The sequence below is a fragment of the Mytilus edulis genome, chromosome 1 (genome assembly GCF_963676685.1).
Source record: "Mytilus edulis chromosome 1, xbMytEdul2.2, whole genome shotgun sequence".
Lineage (NCBI taxonomy): Eukaryota > Metazoa > Mollusca > Bivalvia > Mytilida > Mytilidae > Mytilus > Mytilus edulis.
The window spans coordinates 17,978,984-18,000,878 of NC_092344.1; the positions used below are offsets into that span (position 1 = coordinate 17,978,984).

The window sequence follows — 21,895 nt, forward strand, 5'->3', positions numbered from 1 at the left end:
AATAATATCGAGAGAGAAGATTTGTTTGTAATAACAATAAGCACAAAGTGATACTATTTATTTTTGCAATGGCCATTTTTAAGGAATTCCATATAAATTAAAGTTTTTTTCGTACTTTTATTTAAGATGAAGCGGACCAACCTGAATAGATTTAGATAAAAAGAATTACAGATGGGTGTTAATACAATATAAAAAAATATTTTTATAAATTTTGTTGCTTTTTGTGACAAATTGGGCATGCTATCAGATTAGATAATTGTTCTTCTTATTGGACAGAGAAAACAAAATTCTTAGCCAAGCGTACCAACGAAAAGTCAACGATTAGCAGTCTTTAGTCCTTGATAATTAAAAGATAATATTGGTTTATATGTATTCAAATAAGCAATGGTCTTTTTTGCTTCGATCCCAAACTCGAGTATCAATACAAAAATGGGTGTATATTAAAAGTTACACATAGTTTTCTATTACCTTCTTTACAATGATCTGTTTTTCAAAATAATGTCAGTAAATTAACAAATGTCAGTAAACATACGACTATTTCTTTTTTCCATTCAGAGTGTCTAGATTTTGTAAACCAGTTATCTGTTGATTCGTCACAACTTTGTTCAATGAAACCATCTCTTATTGAAATTTCAGTTATTAGTTGTTTTAGTTAACGTTTGAAAGCTTTAGTTGTTGTTTTTACTGAAGGTTAAATCTAAAAAACAACCATCAGCCAGTTCTTATACAAAGTGCATGAAAAAAAACCCGATTAAATATAATTTAGTTTAATCTTCATGGTCTTTAAAGTTTTACACCTAGTTTCTATGCATAAGTATTAGGATTTTTAAAATGTTTTTTTATATGAATATTTTATTTGTAGATCATCCTGAACCTGTCACAAACTTCAGTTGTATTATTTATGACTGGGATGAGAAAATGGAATGTAGCTGGGACCTTGGTGTGAATTATCGTGAATTACGATATATCGATACAAGTTTGTATCTGTATGTACAATAGTAACAAAGTTAAATGGTTTTTTTGTTTGTTTTTTAATTTCATTTGACTATAACCTTTGAAGATGAACAAATATTGACCTCCTCGTATCATCAGTCTCAGTCTAGGAATGCTTCTATAGTTACAACTAACCTGTCTCAAATTATCCGTTTGAACTCCATATGATCAAGTTATATGACCTTATATGAATTTGACTATTCTTTTTATATATGGTTTCGTTACACTTTCACCAGCTAAAAATCCTGCATTTGCCTTCAATATATATTCATTGGTCAATGTGAAATGAATTGCAAAATGATTAGTAATGTAAGTGAGTATTTTAGAATGTACTATCTTAGTGTACTATACTCTTATTTGACTGAGTTTAGATATAAGATTCTAAGTGACCTACAAACGGTTGTTAACTTGTGTAATAAATCATCTTAATGAGTGGAAGTCCCCTACATACACAAATCACTCAAATGAACGTTAAATGCATTGGCGTCAAAAATATTCTACGCCCAAGTTTCGAATACAGCTATATATTTTACATACATTTATATGTTAACTGGAACGATATATTTAGAGGATGATAAATTCAACGTCGCCTTTTTTAAACACATTTTCTCTGGAACATATTATAAACATCACACAACTAAGGAATGAGACATATCGAAGACAACCTCTGAAACTGAGAAACTTCAAGTAGAAAGTGAGAAATACTAACTTTGAACTAAGAAATGACATTTTTTTTATAGAGAAATGTAAACTTGGAATTCAAAAAATAAAAAGTTTGACATTAAAAGTTAATAAAATCATGCTCCTTCTATTTTTTTATACATTTTTAAAACAAGCGCGTTCGGGGTAAACTATTTTTACCAAGTAACTGATGTAAATTATTGTGGTTTTCATTTTAATGAATTAGATAATCAACTATACATACAATAAAAAGATTTCAATATACATATTTTATCTTTCAGTCAGTTAACTGGATCCTGTCCAAATAAGAATTTACTGAAATGTAAATGGATAAGAGGCGAATCCTATTCATTTGATCGATCTAGTTTGACCTTAATAGTTAGTGTAAAGAACACAAAGCGAAATGTGTCGGTGGACACAGATTGGATTACTATTATACAAGCTGAATATGGTAAAATAAAATCTTTTGTAAAATTTTTAACAAAATTGGAGTGTAATTTAAAGATATGCTAGCATATTTTTTTATCTCTGTAAAAAAGTATACTGTTATCATCACACACACTGATGTTTTTTCCTTGCAAATCAATATTTTAGTGAAGGTAACTTTCTTATCAAAACTAGTATGTACTTAACTCAGTTCCCGTTTTTTTCATCATAAAATGTGATGATTTGATTTTAAGCCTTTTTTTACGTGCCACTTTTCATCTTTTAGCACTCCTTTTACATGTACCATCTATCTATCTTATAAAGTTGATAAGATATCTTATACATTAATTTAAATATATCATTAATGGAATAGGATTTTCTAAATGAAGATACCTTGTTTAACAGTTTATAAATATTTTCTATCATATTAAGGTAATAAGGTATATAATTGAGGCTATAAGATATATGTTTAACTATATCATATAAACTATAAAAGATATCTTATATTTTTTTTTATTTCAAATATATCTTATAAACTATAAAATATATCTTATATTTTTTTTTTATTTCAAATATATCTTATAAACTTAATAGAATATCTTATAAACTAAATAAGATGTCTTACAAACTCATTAGAAATATGTATTATTGAAATACATGCATGTGAATACTTTTTTTAAGTTATCCAAAATATTTAAACAAAATGTGTCCATAGAACGCGGATGCACCAAGCGTACTATTATCATTATCTATGGTGCATCCGCGTTCTATGGACACATTCTTGTTTAAAATATTTTGGATAACTTAAAAAAAGTATTCACATGCATTTCAAAGGGGTCAAAACATGTATATAACAATACGATACATCAGATAACGTTAAAAACAATTAACTTATTAATTTATAAGTACATCTTACTATGTTTCTTTTTAATGAATCATCGATCTTTAGTGGATATATCAATGGACAATTGACAACAACAGCAAATAGTAGTATACATTTTAAATGTATTTTGCAGTGAAACCAAATCCAATTGAAGAGATTGAGATTGTTTACATTTCAAGTAGATGTGTCTCATTAAAGTGGAATCATAAGAAATCGGATAGGGAGAAGAAATTTATCATCCATATTACTTCAAAATGGACCGATGATAAGGTAGATATGTTTGGATGATCGAATCGTCGTCAAATTCATATTCTATATTAATATAAGACCATATTAAATGATATTGGGTTAGTTTCTCATATTCTTTTTTTTTTTATTAATAACAGTCCCATTAATTTTAGGAGAAGAAATTTATCATCAATATTACTTCAAAATGGACCGATGATAGGGTAGATATGTTTGGATGATTGAATCCTCGTCAAATTTATATTTTATATTAATATAAGACCATATTAAATGATATTGGGTTAGTTTCTCATACTCTTTTTTTTAATTATTAATAACAGTCCCATTAATTTTGAAAGACAAAAGGTAAATTTGGTCTTACTTGTTCGAATTTAATTTTTGAGCTAGTTCTAGTGTTTACATATAATTTCCTGTAGTTACATTGTACTCAGAATTGTTTCACTTTAAGGAAGCTTCAATTCCTTACCCGACTTTGGCTTATATTTTATTGGTGCAGATACCTATATAGCAATATTTTGATAACATGTAACTTTCGGATAAGAGAAAAGATTGTGTTTAAATTAAAAAGAATGTCACTAAGAATTTTAAGGTTTTTGGTTTTCTTTGAAATAATTTCTTGCCTGAAAGTAAAAATTTAAAGAAATAATGTGTTAGTAAATTTTTGTCAAAATTGTTATGCTTTCAATACAGGTCATAAAGTCAAGAGAATTGAACACTACAGTGTGTGAGCTGAAGCCGAACACAGAATATAAGATATCAACTGTGGTGAGACCTGAATATACAGATTATGGAAACAATATTGATATTGGAAACTCTAGTGATATTGGATTTCCTAGTAATGCAGTGGTTATCATCGCCACAACACAAACAGACCGTAAGAATGTGTATATAGATATTTTTATTTAATTAGGTTCTTTCTGTATTTAACTTTCCTTGGTGTTCGGTATTTTTTGTTATTTGACTTTTTTTTCATTCTCTTAACATTTTATCAAATATGAACTAGAACTCGCCAGCGGAATCGCGGGCATTTGCATCTTGTACACTGTTGTAGGATGAATTTTTGTAAAAGATTCTATGTCTGGAGAATTTCAGAAAAGATTTCTAAGGCCCTTTCCCTTTTTGTTAAGCTCCATTATTTTCGAGTTTCTGGCCTCAGACCACAATTACTCTTCCACAATGCATTTGTTGGTAAACGTTAAATTAAATTAAAACATTTGCACCACTTCAAACATGAAATAAATGTAACTGATTATAGACCATTATTATTCTAATAAAATATGCTTCTAGAATAATCCATCAATGCTTTTTATCTTGCTTTTATTTTGGCCAAATAAGTACTTTCACATTCAACAATAAATGTTTTCCACATGTTTTATTGACTCTTTACTTATTTCAATATTATGTGCAACTGATATGACCCCTTTAATAGTAAACATTTCAGAGAAAACAGTGGGCAGAATACTTAGGAAGCATGACCCCGTATAATAGTAAAAGTGAATTAATTGTGGTCTGAAACCTTCTGTATACTATGAACATACTATGAACATACGTATATTATTGTTAATAAAGTGTATTTGCTATTAAACCCGAGGGTTTCACCAGCCCAATAGTCAACATTTCGGTGTTGACATGTATATCAATAATGTGGTCATTTTTATAAATTTCCTGTTTACAAAACTTTGAATTTTTACGAAAAACTAAGGATTTTCTTATCCCAGGCATAGATTACCTTAGCCGTATTTGGCACAACTTTTTTGAATTTTGGATCCTCATTGCTCTTCAACTGTGTACTTGTTTGGCTTTATAAATATTTTGATATGAGCGTCACTGGTGAGTCTTATGTAGACGAAACGCGCGTCTGGCGTACTAAATTATAACCCTGGTACCTTTGATAACTATTAACTCATGAACTACCAATTCCAAGTTTCTTCTCCACGGCGATCACTGCTATAATTAAATAGAGAGTCTCTATATATTATAGTAGTATAATCATAGTAAATATCCAGTCGTCTTTTTTCATTTTTCTCCTAAAATAAGTCAATCTGAATAATCATAGGAATGGATGACAAATGCGACTATGCATGGTACATTTAGGACACAGATGCATGATGATTTTTTTTTGTTGAAGGAAGAGAAGCGAAGCACAAAATGAGGTCTTCTCGTTTAATAGTATAGATACCTTATATTATAATTATAATAACTTTTGGGCTGTCGTTCTTTCAACCTAATTAGTAGTATTCCCACTCGGTTAACTTACTCATGATTGCGTCATCAAAACCTTCTATGAGTTGGCTCAACTTTACACTAGGGAACTTTGCATCAAAACCTCTATTATAGAAGTAATATCATATGTACATGTACCGGTATGAAAATATGGATATTTGATTTTTTTACGTGTTGATATAATATTTTGAAAAATCGTTGTAATGTTAAGAAATGTAGTTTCTGCGTTCATAACTCTGATTCCTTCTTTTAGTTTTAACTTAGTTCTGACCATTTTGATTAAATAAACTCTTCGTTATTTGTAATAGGTTTTTGAAAGTCAAATGTTTTGACGTCTTTGGCAATTTTGGCATAGTATCTAAGTCTTCTCTTTTCACTTTAAACCAATTAGCTTGCATAATTATCGACATCATTTATAAGTATATTTAAGTCGTGATTTAAAGTAAACGGACTAAAGTTAACGGTATTGCTTCAATAGATGACATCAAGATGTTCGTTGACAACGGATACTTTTAGAAGATATGGTTCCAGACTTTCTCCGTTACTTTTTTTCATATGCTAACCGACTTGAAAAAGTCTGTGACTAACAATAACGGATATGATAGATTTACTTTTGTATTACTTTAATAAAGGTTTGTAACATAGTTTTTAAAACAGAGGTGGTACAGATGAGGAAAGATGTAGATACTATTGTTTTTGTCTGATGTTATTAATACCCTATGGCTTCTGTATGAATGTATGAGTCGAGTTGAATATATCATCATGGACTATTTTTAAGATGTTAACATGACCACCCAGGCAAGAACTACAGAGGTCAAATATAAGCAATATAAGTTTACTCTTGTTGTTTATTACCATTTTTTTTTATAATATGCTCTTATCTCAAAACTTAAATAAATATGTGGATCCAAATGTTTCTATATATTAATCTTTCCTATTCAAAAAACACGATTGAAACCTACTCGAAGCTATTATTTTCTACAAGACTTCAAGTTTTTGAGTTTGATTCAGGCAAGTATATTGTTTATCCTTTCTCCCCCAGATTGTGATACCTGCTGGATGAATTGATGAAGGAATCCATCCATTCGTTAGTCTGTGCTTTCATTTCCTTGTTCATTTGTCTTTCCCACCATTTTAAACGCAACTGCTGAAGTACTGATGAACAGTTATGTTTGAAACTCTTACTATATTTTACCTATTTTATTTACTTTCGTACTTTGATTTCCTTTATTCGTCTTGTTTCCTTTTTTAATCATATAGACTTTATTATCTTCACACTACAGTTCACGTTGACATTCGCTTCTCTATACTCCTGTACCTGGATTCAGAACTTTTCACTATTTAATTCAAATGTATACATTTATATATGTGATTTAAAAAATATTAACGGTGTATATTAGCAATCATATACTTTGCCAGTAGTTACTGTATGCTTATTCTCATCCGATGTACTTTGCAGTTAGTGATATTTTATAGTATATAAAGTACAATCATAAGGTTTTATTTCATTATTTTTTTCTGTAATGACAGTATCAATTACAAAAATAATATCTACACAATGCTTTTTTAATGTCATTGCACAAAATTGATAGTTGTCACAATATTTTATTCTTTATTTAGTCCCTGACAGACCACCAGATGTTTCCCCTGGAAGTTATGTTGTATCGGTTGAAGGCTGTAGGAATAACAATCGTAATGTGACTTTGTATTGGAAGGTGAGTGCCCTATTTTAATTACTTTAGCATTGTAAGAAAAAAATATTGTTATATGTTATTAATTTTCATACTGATAAAATTTTTGAATTAATGCTAACCCAATAATCAAATTTAATTTTGATGTGTTTTCTGAGGAACAAGTATTTCATTATTTTTTCAAAACGAATGCAACTAAGACAGCAATACACTGCATACAGCTATGTTGCAAATATTAAGGAATGGTCGCATGTTCTTATTACCTCCTCATATATGCCAAAAGCAAATGTAGGAAATACAAGACAACTGCTAGACTCTTTTTAGTTATTTGGTTTAGACTTGTCCAGCCCGGACATAAGTCATTTTCAATTTTTCTTCTGTTGTAACTTGCCAAGGCTAGGTTCATGACAAAATGGTTCTGGCTCTGCATCATTTTACCAACCCTTTGTGTGTTTTTTTATTATGTTTCTGAAGTTAGAGCTGTCATAATAGCCTGTATCTACATCATAAAGTTTCCTGAGTTATAAAATACTTTAAAAAGACATTTGCATAGGAACATTCCATGGAGAATTTTCCTTGAAAATCGGTATTTTTGTTAATTTACTTTTCTTAGGTTGTTGAGAACATCAATGTATATGTTAATTAAATGTCTTGGTAATGAAATTATTGCCAGGTGAACATATATGTCTGGAATGTTTCATTTGACCTTGCTGTCATCCTTATTATTTAACAGTGATTGAAAATAAGTAGGCTAGACATTTCAGCGTCTGCACTTTTGTTTCTATAAATAGATTGTTATCTTTATAATTGTAAGAAAAAAAGAAGTTTGTATATATGTCATTAATTTACATAATGATAATATTTTGAATAATTGGATATTGATAATGAGAATATTGTACTTATATATGCCATTGCTTTACATAATAATATTATTCATGAAATATTGGATAATTTACATTATGATATTATTTTGGAATTATTGCTGATCCAATAGTCAAATTTAAATTTCGATTTGCTTGTTTTAGGACTTGCCAGAAACATACCAAAATGGTCAAATGTTAGGATACATTATAACCGTATCATCAGAGGATGGAAAACTGTCTACTAACCCTATCATCAGCAGAACATTTACATCCCTGCTTCTACCTTGTCGACAAGAAGTACTTGTATCATTCTTCTCGAGGAATGAAGTTGGAGACTCGCTTGAACCATCGAATATATATATACCGATAGCTAACAGTAAGCATTATTATTCCTACTGAAAGAAGTCTTTTAAAGAACCAGTTTTTGTTTTATTAACTCACTTCTTATTTCAGAGCCTTTCTATAACTAATTTACGCAGTGCCGTTGGTGCTTCCCTAGGTTGTTTTACGTGTTCGTTTTTATTACCTGGTTAGTCAGCACTTCGGTGTTTTATACCTTAGCCTTATTTGGCAGAACTTTTTTGAATTTTGGGTCATCAATGCTCTATAACTTTATACTTGTTTGTCTTTCTGACTTTTTTTTATCTGAACTTCACTGATGAGTCCTAATGTAGATGTAAAGCGCGTCTCACGTATTGAATTTTAAGCCTAGTACCTTTGATAACTATAAGCATGTCGAAATGTTTTATTGCATTTCTCTGTCCGGAATTTTCTTGCACTTATTTGTACTGTAGTCCTGTGATGTAATGTTGTCATTTTAGCGTTATGTCTAGCATTGCCATAAAGGCGCGAGGTTTGGCTATCCATAAAACCAGGTTAAATCCACCATTTTTTCTTAAAATGTCCTGAACCGATTCAGGAAAATGGCAGTTGTTATCTTATAGTTCGTTTCTGTGTGTTACATTGTCGTTTGGTTTTTTGTTGCACTTTAGTGTTTCTGTTGTTTCGTTGTTTTCCTCTTATAGTTGATGTTTCCCTCGGTTTTACTTTGTAACCCGGATTTGTTTTCTCTCAATCAATTTATGACTTTCGAACAGCGGTATACTAATGGTGCCTTTATTTATGTTAATCAATAGATTGAGAAACGAAATCAACAAAAAATCAGGGTCTAATCTAAAACAGAAAGCTCAAATGAAAAGTAAAACCGTTGAAATTGAATGACAAGTTAAGAAGTTTTATTCATATTATTGAAATTGATGGTTACAAAAACATTCAAATAAGTTAATAGCAATTTCTAAATAGTGTCTATCATAGAGAGTTCAAATGTACAATACGTTTTATGTTCCAGCTATTTTACCTCTAAGTAGAATTATAGTTGAGGCCCAGAATACTTCTAAAGATACCACTGTAAGTGTAAGTTGGACACCAACAGAGGATGAAAGAATTACATTCCACACTGTATACTACTGTCAGTTTGACACACAATGTACAGTAAGTTATTTATATTTATTAATTTGCTTTTGAATTGAAATTTTGTATTTGCGCCAAACCCGCATTCGTCTACAAAAGACTCATCAGTGACGCTCGAATAACAAACAGTTGAAAAGGGCCAAATAAAGTACAAAGTTGAAGAGCATTGAAGACCAAAAATTCCAAAAAAATTTGCAAAATATAGTTAAGGTAATCTATTCCCGAGGTTAAACATACATGTGTTATTTTGTAATGGATTTTAAAATAATGGATATTTCAAAACGGAGAAGAACTACACAAGATTCATTTTATATATAACTTCCCAACTGCGTATATATATAGGAAGATATGGTAGGAGTGCCAATGAGACAACTCTTCATGTGTAATTGTTTAGATTTGCTATTTAGTGTAAAAGAATAGCTAGTTCTTGAGCTATTTATGCATTGCTAAAAGCCTATATACAATCAATAATTTGAAATATTTTTTTCATGGACTATGATAAATTTACAAGCTTTAGAATACACGTTGTTCTTGCCCATTTGACATGATTAATATACCAGTGATCTTTTTATGTAGTTCAATGATCCATGGCATGATTTCATTTCTTATTATATGTTAGTAATTCATCGTTTTAGAATTTAATGTATTATGTGAAACGTTTACAAAAGAATACAGCAAAATATTACAATTGATTGAAAACGTCCGGAATATGTTGAATCAACCAGAGTCACTTTTTATTTAGGTATCCACAATATCGATGAAGTTGTGAGGTGAAAATGTTTATTATTTTTGGACGAAAGTCAATTTGATGATTTTAAGGCAGTATTGGTCTATCAATATTTTGACACAACAGGCTGATATTTGATTCTCTGAGTTTTGACACATTTTGGTTTAGGAAACAAGGTATTAGTTGTAGTTTACAGTCAGTATACGACCGCAAACAAATTTTGCGTTCGTAATTATTGGTATTACGTCATCGTCGTCATCAGCGTCGTCCGAAGACAGTTAATTTCCGGACAATAACTTTCGTCTAAATGAATGGATCTCTATTCAATTCAAACACAAGGTTTGAAATCACAAAAGGAGGTTGGGATTGATTTCAGGGTTTATGGTTCCAACAGTTTAGGAACAAGGGGCCCAAAAGGTCAAAATAAGTATTTTTCTAGTTTCCAGACAATAACGTATGTGTAAGTGTATGGATCTTTCTGAAACTGTACCACAAGATTCCATTCCAAAAAAGGAAGGTTGGGATTGATTTTTGAGGTTATGGCCCAAACTGTTCAGGAATTAGGGGCCAAAAGCAATACTTTTCTAATACTTTGTATACATTGCTTATTTCTTGACCAATTTCAATGGGGTTTTATTCTTGAATTCTGAGGGTTCGTGAATATGCTGTATCTAACCGTGTATTAAGTTATTGGAATTTTATCCCCTTTTTTAAATTGGTCAATATGAGGTTCAAAGGGTCCAAAATTAAACTTTGTTTGATTTCATCAACAATTGAATTACTGAGGTTTTTTGATATGCCGAATCTAACCTTGTATTTAGATTTTTAATTTTGGGTCCCATTTTCAAATTGGTCTAAATTGGGGTCCAAAAATAAATAAATGAATATATGGGGTTCTTTGGTATGCTAAATCTAACCATGTTTTTGGAATTTTGATTTTTGGGTCCTGTTCTCAAATAGGTCTACATCGAAATCAAAAGGGTCCAAAATAAAACTTTGTTTGATTTGATCAAAAATCGAATTATTGGGGTTCTTTGATATGCCGAAAATTTAATTTTGTTTGATTCTTTGATATGCTGAATCTGATCATGTATTTAGATTCATTCTCCTCATTCATGTGGATTCCAGGAACTTTTATAATAACACAATTTTACAGGGATTCATGGCATACGAATGTATATTCAGATTGTTTGTCTATATTTCAGACTGATATTGAATGGATTAGGGTACCAATGAATTCTACCTTACTTACAATTGAACATTTAGAGTTTGATAAGAAGTATAGATTTGGTGTATCGTCTGACACCGACCAAGTTAGTTCTGGTTTTGAATGGGAAGACTGTTATTATCTAACAGGTTTGGGTATGTAAAACTACTTAAAGTACTCTAAAACCTATAAATTTAACAATTCGAAAAAGTATCAACTTTTTTCTAATTTCTGTAACTGAATGATGCTGAAATTTATAAAATATCTATTTGACAGTTTAATTAAACTGAATTTAATCCGGGTATCTATAATGAAAAAGAGGGACAACAGATACCAGAGCGACATTCAAACTCATAGATCGAAAATAGACGGCTAAAAAAGACAAAGATAAAAAACAAACAATAGTACATTAGAAAACTGAAGACAAAGAAACAAGAACCCCATCTAAAACGGGGGGTGATCTCAGGTGCTGCGGAATGGGAGAAAGATCCTACTCAACATTTGCATCGGTCGTGTTACTCATGTTATTACAAACGGTTAATGTGGTCTAATTCGGTAGGTTATATTCGTGAAAAGGAAACGGGATTGTAAACATTCGGAACATATCCGATATTATCTGTGAAACGGATATTTCATAACGATCAACCAACTTGGTATGGCGTCTGTAAAATTAAGGGCAGATGAGTTTATTTACTGATTTGAAAAAGCTCTGTTAGGCTAGTATTATTTCTAATTTAGTTTCTTGTTTATAATTTGGAATTTAGTATGGCGTTCATTATCAAAGAACTAGTATAGATATTTGTTTGAGGACCAGCTGAAGGACGCCTCCGGGTGTGGGAATTTCTCGCTGCATTGAAGACCTGTTGGTGATCTTCTGCTGTTGTTTGTTCTATTGTCGGGCTGTTGTATCTTTGACACATTCTCCATTTCCATTCTCAATTTTATTGCTATATGTTAAGGGTCTGACATTTTTTTCAGTTCAACAATAGCTGTTTAAGTATCAACATCACAATTAAAACCAAGGAGTTAACAAAGACTCACAAAATCAAAGGACACTTACATCAACAGTTATAAATAATAAATAAGAAACAACACGAAATCCACGAAGAACCGGGAGTAAAATCAGGTGCTCCGGAAGGGTAAGCATTTCCTGCAACAGTTTTATGTAAAACTAAGATAGAATTGACAAATTCCAAGAGGACAACAATATACATTTTGATTTAATCTTATACAATTCAATGACTGTTTAATATTGAAATAGTCTACATATTGTAGATTAACAGCAAATCGGATTTTAATTTTAGCTCCGTCTCCTCCAACCCAAGTTGATGTGGTGGCATTTCCTGAAGACGGAATAACAGTTGATTGGTCAGACCCAAAGTGTGGGGATTCCCCTTACATTGAGTTTTTCAAAGTAACCTGGTGTACTGCAAGCAAAGGTACCACCGACTGTTCAGGTTGGTACTTCAATGCTCGAATTTTGAAAATGTAATAAATGTAATTTTATTTGTATTCTTGTCTATCATTTTTGCTGATGTAATTTGTCTATTGAGTGTCTATATGCCAGTATTTTTGTTTTTGTGTTTTTATAGTTTTTGTATTTACAGGGATAAAGATTACAACTCTATGTTGACTGCTGTATCCCATTTTTTTTAACTTTTTTTTTATCTATATGTGTCTTTGTTTTGCTCACTTTATATTGTCAATATAATGAAATTTTATGTGACTTGCTGTGTCATAAAAGTTAAAGGTTTAGCTAGCTATGAGACTAGGTTTAATCCATCATGTTCTGCGCAAGGTATTGCCTGTACTAAGTCTGGATTATAACAGTTGTTTTCCATTCGTTTAATGTGTTTCAGCTTTGATTTGGCCATTTGAAAAAGGTCTTTCCGTTTTGATTTTCCTTAGAGTTCGGTATTTTTGTTATAGAAGAATAATTCATCATATTTTTAATTGTATAGTCTTTTCAGTTAACAATATAAATAATCCACTACTGTTATTTTCATATGTTCGCTATATTTTCTCTTCACGCAGCATACTTAACATGTTTGCTTTTTAGTTATCACATGAATGAGAAAACGTAAATTCTATTCCATGTTGCAACATTTTCAAATCGTACCAGTACTTATTTGTGAAAAACAGCTTCATAATTGTCTTTATTAAAGATTTTGTTTTAAGATGTGGGTGTGATTTTAACATGGTTTACTCAAAACTGATCTGATCAAACATGTTTTATTGTCTATATTTAGATTACGCCTCTATTGTTCTCTTTTCAATATTTTTTATTGATTTGAAATTTCCACTTGTCAATGGCTTTAAAGTAGCGATCGTATAATACGAAAATCGAAATGACCAGCGTTTCTTATCATTTGCAATTTATAACAAGAAGTGACTATCAATTTCGTGAAATGACTTTTTTCAAAGTAGATATCTCTGTCAATAAGTACCACAACATTGAGTGTCTAGAGTTTTATGACAAATAATGACCTGAAAAAAACTCACTCTAATTAAAAATGCTTGATTTTTATATATAATCCCTATTACCTTTTTTGTTTTTGCGACATCACAGAATGAGACTTATTGTTTGTTTTAAATGAGAAGCAAGGCGGATGCCACATGTAAAGCAGGATCTGCTTACCCTTTCAGAGCACCTGAGATCACCCCCTTTTTTTGGTCGGGTCTTAGTTATTTAATCTTTAGTTTTTTATGTTGTGATTTGTGTACCATTGTTTGTCTGTATTTTTCTTTTTTTTAGCCATGACGTTGTCAATATAAAAAAAGGAGATGTAGTATAATTACCAGTTGCCAGTTTATTTCCGATTATGAGTTTGAATATCCCTATGGTGTCTTTCGCCCCTCTTGTTGAATGATCATCATGACGATTGCGAACAATGAGTCTGTAAACATGAGAAAATTCATTACACAAGATTTAATTTACAGACAGTAGGTGTTTATTGACATGTTACTTCTCATAGTTCTACCCTGAGAGGAAACACAACACCAAGAGACATAGAGAACAAACATATTGATACTGAGAAAGTAATATCTAATTCTATTTATTTTGGTATAATTTAATTTTCTATAGGTGTTGAAGAAGGTATGGAAATTCCATCGACTGAACCAACTAAGCTGGTAATTCCAAATCTAAAGGCGGGAACTTCATATGGTGTCCAAATCCAGCAGATAACAGGCGATGGAAGAATTAGTGATTACAGTGATATGGTGTATATACAGCCTACAAATAATGGTACCTATCCTAGTGATTAAAATACAAAACTATTCTCTGTCTGTAATTTCTATTTCGTCAATAGAATAAAATATTTAAACATCTTTTTAAATCTTCTTTCGGATATGGGTACAATTGAAATTATGATTGATTAATTGGTTGATTATTTTATACGCCACTTTCACCACATTTGTGATTTTTCGTTGCGGTCAGTTATTATTGGCATGGGACGGCGGAGTGCTCGGAGAGAATCACCAAACCTCCGGTAGTAAAACTAACAATCCTAGTCAATAAGATTTTGATTTGATTACGTTTTGTATGCATACATATTTACAGTATGAATGTCTTTCAAGTCAGGAATATCTCAAAATCCTATATATGACATTGAAGAGATAGTTTGGTTACTTTCCATCAATATCGGTGCAAGTTATAAAAATATTTATCACCCTATGATTTAAAGATAACAAGTCAAGACAATTTTCAAAAATATCTATTCTATAATGAAATACTTTCCATACAATGAACTACTCAGTGTCAATGGATCAATACCTTAACAATATAAATCAAATATCTTCTATATGTACTTTTGTAAAAGGGCGATAACCAGTGGTTATGGAATTGTTCTTTTAAATGAGTGAAATAAACAACTATTTGTATTAAGGGTTATCCGTTTTAGCTTTTTCTAGGTCACATATCTCAAATCATAATTTCAAAAAATAAATGTCTTTTTAATGAACCAGTTAGTTATGATTATTCATTCAAACATTTGAAAGGCAAACACAGCTTTACGAGGACGTAATTTTACATCTCAATCTCAATATTCTTCACAGTTTACACCAATCTTTTTATATTCACTTTTTTGTTATAAGTATATAAGATGTGATTAAAAAGTTTACGACATGACAATTGACAATTAGCTCAGTTTTAAAGTTCCTTTTATCTGATATATTCTGACTTGAATATGTTTATATACTGATTTTTAGGCGTACATTTCGTCCTAATAACCCTATTTTGATGGATAATTGATCAGAGTATCGTTTTCTTGATTAGGTGTGTGTCTCGAATGTTTATATTTGTAACAATATTTGGCATATAGAATGCTTACAAAATGGTTATGTAAGTCGATGCATTAGAAGGTAAAAATCAAGACAACACATTAAGAGTGGTTATGACGTACCGGGTTGTGGTTTTCCATATTACATTTTTACTAACTTTCTATGCTTCAGACTTGGCAACGTCGGAAATAACAAGTATAGCAGTTGGGGGAACTTTCTTATTCATGTTGGCAATTGCAGGAGCTGTTTTTATCTATAAGTATGTGTTTTATTATTTTTCAAATATATAATATTAGTAATGAAAAATAAAATTTTTAAATCCTAGTTTAGATCAAAATGATTATTTTCAGTCGTCTTGTTTTTTTGGGTTTTATTTTGTTTTTTTTTGGCTAAATGAAATAATTGTGTTAAATAGAATGAAAGCCTTTTTAAATCTTATTTAAAGATTTTAAAAGAGTTGCACTATATCAATAGAATTTATGCTTTATGATTTTGAAATTTTCAGAGAAAAATTTAAAAGTATATCAAATAAGTATGTAAAAATTAACAGTGCATATTGTTGTAGATAATTCATGATTTCTTTTATAAAGGCGAACAGCCCATGGTATCAGGGAAATTAAACGACCTTTGGATATAGACACTCCAAAGATAAACATATCGATAGGAAATACGGTAGGTATCAAATAGTCTCTGATATTAACCGTTTTCCAGGTACAATTAGATAAGTTAAATTGGTGATCGCAAAGGAGTAGGTACAGTAAGACCCCTTTTTGGCCCCAAAATATAGCAGTTTTACAAAATTGTTAAAATGTAAACTTTTAGTTATTTATTGGATAGTAGAATGGTTCAAGTACATAAATATGGGCTGTTTTTGACAATATAATGCACATATATTGGGTACTAGCACCATTAAGTCATGCTAAATTACTGAAATCTTCACAATTCCAGCATTTTAGTTAAATTTTAGACGGTTTCCGTGTAAAACGAAAGTGGCCGCATTCGTGTTCATCCAAAATATTGAAATGTAAGTTGTATTTGATGATAATACATAACATATATAAAGATTGAGGATGAACACGGATGCGGCCACTTTCATTTTTAACAAAAACCATCTGAAAAGTGACTTTTTTTGCCATATTCGGTAGATTTTTCATATTTGAGCTTGAATCGGATCGTTTTTAATGACTAAATTAGTTAAAATCTTTCATATAAATTAATTGAATTAAATGAAATAGACACTTAAGTGTTTAAAAAGTGGTCAAAATCTTTCGTCAGATGAAACTGAAATTTGAGGCCAAAATCGGTCCTTACCGGACCTACTCCTTTCCCACCTGTAGGAACTGAGGAAAATAAAAAGAAGTTACAGACGGACAGATATATTTCCCCAACTGTGCCGAGGGATATAACACAAGCTGTTACTTGTTAATTGTTATACAGATTATCAACATAAGATTTGTAAAATTAATCATTCGGTAATATGTAAATTCAGAAAAGTACTTAACTCCGAGTTAATTTCAAAACAGAAAGTCCCTAATCAAAATAAAACGTCCGAACTCTTAAAATTCAAATGTTGCAAAAATAGTAAAACTTATTAAATGTTTTCAGAATATTGTTTATAACATTGTTAAATGAAAAAGAAAAGCGAAGTATACCAAAGGAACATTCAAACTATTAAGACGAAAATAAACTGAGAACGCCATAGCTTAAAAAAGACCAACAGACCAAAAAATTACAAAACAAATATAGAAAACAAAAACCATACCAAAAAAAGGGGTGATCTCAGGTGCTCTGGAAAGGTAGGCAAATCATGCTCTTCATGTGGCACCTGTCATGTTGCTCATGTTAGTATAAACCCAGTGATAAGTCATCTAATTAAGTTAGTGACATCCAGGAAAAAGGGTATGGGATTGTAGGTATGACAACAATATCCGTTGTAATGGTGGCTAGTACCTATTTGAGAGGATTGTTTTTCTAAATGTCTACCACGCTATATCTGTAATTATATAATAATAATTATAGGAATACAATCCAATATGAACAAACAGTTAAAAACGTCCGGTATAGAAATCTAACAAATGCTCCCATGCAAATAACAACAACCTGATATTTTAATACAAAACAAACGCAAACATTTAGAAAGAACATGGGCATGTAAAAATATATGGTACGGAGCTTGGACGTTTTTATGTTTGAATAGTAAAACAGGTTAATGTGGATTGCATCATAATATCAATAAAAAAAACTATTCGAAAGCAAGCACACATAAGTAGCTTACAAAAAACGAAAATTACCTGAAGAAAATATATATATATATAACTATAAAAATAAACAAACTTTTTTATAACATTTTGCTTTTCCCGATACACAAACACTCAGTAGAGGTTAAGAAAAAAATATAATGTATTAAGTTTTGACACAAAATCGCAAAGCGCAAGCAAAAAGACAGAATAAGAGATATTTAAATGATTTTTTTTTATTATCTCAAACCACAGTGAGAATACTTTTCTTTAATTGTAGGTTTTACCATATTCATCGCAATTAAGCAAAGACAGTGGTAGAAGTAGTTTGGCATCAGATGGTTTACAATCTCCTGCAGTAGATAACAAGTTAGATATATTTCCTCTACCAGAAGAAACTACAGGCGTAAACAGCAATCAAAAATCTAGCGACGATCATAAAACAAGTTCTAAACAAGACTGTAGCCCAGGTTATTCTAAAATGGCATTAGAGACTGATACAGCATCATCAAAACAAGAAAACGCTTTTAAGAACATCACTGGTCCACCAATTTTTAGTGTGTCTCGTGAGGATGAGAGGAGAAAATCTGAGAGGACGTTAATTCCCAAACATAATGGTAATTATCAATTTATACTCACTCCTATTTTTGAATTGATATGTCTTATTATTTTCATGTTTCCATTTGTTTATATAACTCTACTCCGTAAAAATAGTAAAGAAAAACTTATTATACGTTACTGAAGTGGAATCTAAAAAATCGAATTCGAATAAAATCACCAGGGCCACAAAAATAAGACAATTATATTATTCATGCTCGTTTTTGTATTTTACCTTCAATTTTTTTTTGTAATAAAGTATACATGTATATCATGTGATTGTTTCCACATTAGTTCATAAAAAATAGTCACCTGTGCATATAGTTTAATACATTCATGATGTGTTTCAAGTTAACATGGATTCTGTGGATGATGTTTGGTTGCTGCTTGAACATTAATGAATAAGCTAACTTTCCTATGTTTATTTATGCATTCTAAAAAAAATAATGGTATATTGGGGTTTTTTTTTTGTGTATCTCTTCAAAAAATTATTCCTTGCAATTCTGTTTCATAATATATATTACAGGAATTTCTCTATCATTATTATTATTCCTTAATATTTAATATCAATATTTTTCACAGAACTTTTATCATATTACAAAAGTTTCATAATATAATAATTCATCCAGAGTGTATGAAATGGAAATTGATAAAATTTTATATGGTTAAAGTTCTGAATCGAACTTTTGCCATGTAATGAAAGTTTAAGGAACAAATATCATGGCTAAATTTTATTCTGCTACATGCTTGGCCATTCAAATCTACATTATAATTATAATATAAGTCCCGAGTACATTATAGTTTGTTTATAGTTTTTTTTAACTCTGATGATTCAAGTTGGGTCGAAATAAATTTTGCGTTAACGTGATCTTATTTCAGTTGTTTAAGGATAATTCCAATGTTTCAAAGTACGAGGATATTTGGAAAGACAACATTCAAGTTTGAAATATATGTAAATAAATAAGATTGAATAACAATCAAAATGACACGGTTTTATAAATATTGACACGTTTAATGATATGATTAAGCTTAGTTTATTACAACCATTGTATATTCAGCATCACATTTGATTTTTTTTCTTCTTCTTTTTCAGAAAATGAAAATACAGATAGTTATATAAAGCATGTTGAAAAAGAGTCCAATGTTACAGCAAATATTATGCTCGAATCTGGGTCTGTTAGTGATCCATATGTTTATCAGCCAGAAGTTCAAATGTCAAAAACTTGTGGACAGCCAATTAAGGACCAACCATATATCAAAACAGAGACCCTGGAAGCCACTGATAATAGTAGAAACTATGGTATAGATTCTACAAAGAATTGTAAAGTACATGATGGTTTGTTACCTTTGACTGAGGTCAATGATGAGGACTCAGACATAAGTATGATAAGTAATGGTTATCTTCCTAAAGATGCCGTGAATAATCTAGGCATTTCATTACCCAGACATCAACCCTCTGCTCATAATTCAGATAGTTCAACAGTAGAATACCATCATCTGGATTCCATGGAAAATCTTAAGTTACTAGAAATTTTCAATCCACTGATGACAGCTGCTAGTGCAAAGAAGTACCAAAGTGATGATTTGAAAGAAAAGTTAGGAGAGCAGGATTTTATTACACATAATACGGAACCAGATCAAGAGGATTCAATAAGTAATGGTTACCTCAAGGAAGAAGATATCATGAATCCAGGTGTTATGAATTCACTCAGGGAACGAGACCAAGCAGAATTAAACAGTGCTGGTTACCTAAGAGACATAGATGTTGGGATACTGAACAGGGAACCAGCCAAGGAAGATCTTAAAGGAACGAATTACATATCGGAAAATATGAATGACTGGACAGGTAAAAGTGAAAGTTCTGGAGGATACTTCACAGAGAGAAACTTGCTAAATGGTAACCTAATTGATGATGAAAATGTATCATCCTATGTTTCAGATTCAAATGACACAAGAAAAGTTGAGAATTCATTTGGGTCTGGATATATCACTGAAAACTATTTGCTTGATAGTGAATTTAGTGGAAATGATCAAGGAAGTACCTGTTCTCACTCAGGGGACAGCCGTGTTGGGCAGATAAATTCATCAGCAGAAGATTCATTTCAGGTTACAAATAAAGAAAGTAAACCTAACGATGGATATATACAACATAATGACATTAAAACATAAGAGTAGGAAGACATCTACTACTGTAAAATGTCAGGTGTCAGCTGTTCAAAGCCTTTGTCAACATGTTATCTTTTATCATTTTCTCGATATTTCTATCTCTGAAGAGTTTTCATATGTTTTTACTTGTATTTGCAGTTTATTTGTTGTTACTACAGTGATATACACAGTATACACTTGGTTCCTAAGATCTTATTAAGCTTTTGTATCTGACACTTATTTATCCATAATATTTAAGATTGGTTTACAGTTTACAATTTGAATCCATCCATATGTGATTACCGGTATTATTAGTTGTTTCTACAGCTGAATATTTACAAATTAATGATTTATTAATTGAAACAACTTAAGATATTTTAAAATGATTTAACAAAAGTAGGGTAAAAGTTGTTCCGTTAAATTCTTAATTTGAATGCAAAAAGGACTAGGAATCATGTCTTCAAAGAAAGACGCCTTAACTTTAATTGTTTGCTAATGAAAGTTATTTCATAATCATTTTTTTTAAATATGAAATAAAAGTGCACACAAATTGACTTTGACAAAACTTCGGAGAAACAGTATACAGTATGACAGCAATTCCTAGAGATGATTATTATTTATTTATAACCTGTTTCAGTAATATTGCGGCATTTGTAATAAAAACAAAAAATGCTGAAAATTTTCTTTTATTCTTAATAACCGTAAGATTAAAAAGATCCGTTTGTTTTTATTGTGAAAGTTGAAGCCTGTAATGATATTTGATAGTTTTGTATGCATTGCCAAATGATATTTTTTTTTTAAATTAATAAACAAATTTAATTGGTATATAAACTATAATACAAGTATGCGACTTTGATTTTTTTCTCACATTGATGATTGTAAAAAGTAAATTGTATACAATTTTACAGTGTTTATGAACAGATGCAAAGCATTTTAAGAACATTGTTATTCCTTCACTTATAGAGTCTTCAGCTTTCCTTCATATTTATATTAAAAATATATATATGACTTTCATTTCATGTTCCATAGTTGTAACACTACTTAATCGCTGTGATTGCTTAACTACTTCGATGATATCAAGAAAACTTCAACATGAACAGTAATTTTCTCAACAATGAAATATGACAAAACTGTCAGTGCTGTTTGTGCTTCAAATGTACCAAACATGTAAAAGTAGTAAGATTAGTTTCTAGGACCTTTATTAATATGATAAAATGTTCAGCCC

General features: G+C 30.5%; 1 protein-coding gene across 4 annotated transcripts in view; it reads left to right on the plus strand.

The window, feature by feature from the left end:
* LOC139525424 (interleukin-6 receptor subunit beta-like) overlaps nt 1–21,684 on the plus strand; it is a 52,590-nt gene extending 30,906 nt beyond the window's left edge. For 2 of the 4 annotated variants that reach the window (XM_071320776.1, XM_071320759.1), the window contains exons 4-17: nt 863–986; nt 1,956–2,125; nt 3,117–3,253; nt 3,920–4,103; nt 7,073–7,167; nt 8,169–8,382; nt 9,355–9,497; nt 11,409–11,565; nt 12,715–12,867; nt 14,496–14,657; nt 15,863–15,950; nt 16,282–16,363; nt 18,209–18,545; nt 19,619–21,684. In XM_071320776.1, the coding sequence (XP_071176877.1) occupies nt 863–986; nt 1,956–2,125; nt 3,117–3,253; nt 3,920–4,103; nt 7,073–7,167; nt 8,169–8,382; nt 9,355–9,497; nt 11,409–11,565; nt 12,715–12,867; nt 14,496–14,657; nt 15,863–15,950; nt 16,282–16,363; nt 18,209–18,545; nt 19,619–20,694 (3,122 nt within the window). In that variant the 3' untranslated portion in view covers nt 20,695–21,684. The remainder of the gene's footprint in view (nt 1–862; nt 987–1,955; nt 2,126–3,116; nt 3,254–3,919; nt 4,104–7,072; nt 7,168–8,168; nt 8,383–9,354; nt 9,498–11,408; nt 11,566–12,714; nt 12,868–14,495; nt 14,658–15,862; nt 15,951–16,281; nt 16,364–18,208; nt 18,546–19,618) is intronic. The other 2 variants (XM_071320769.1, XM_071320753.1) reach the window with 1 other exon arrangement.
* Nucleotides 21,685–21,895: the final 211 nt, after the last annotated feature.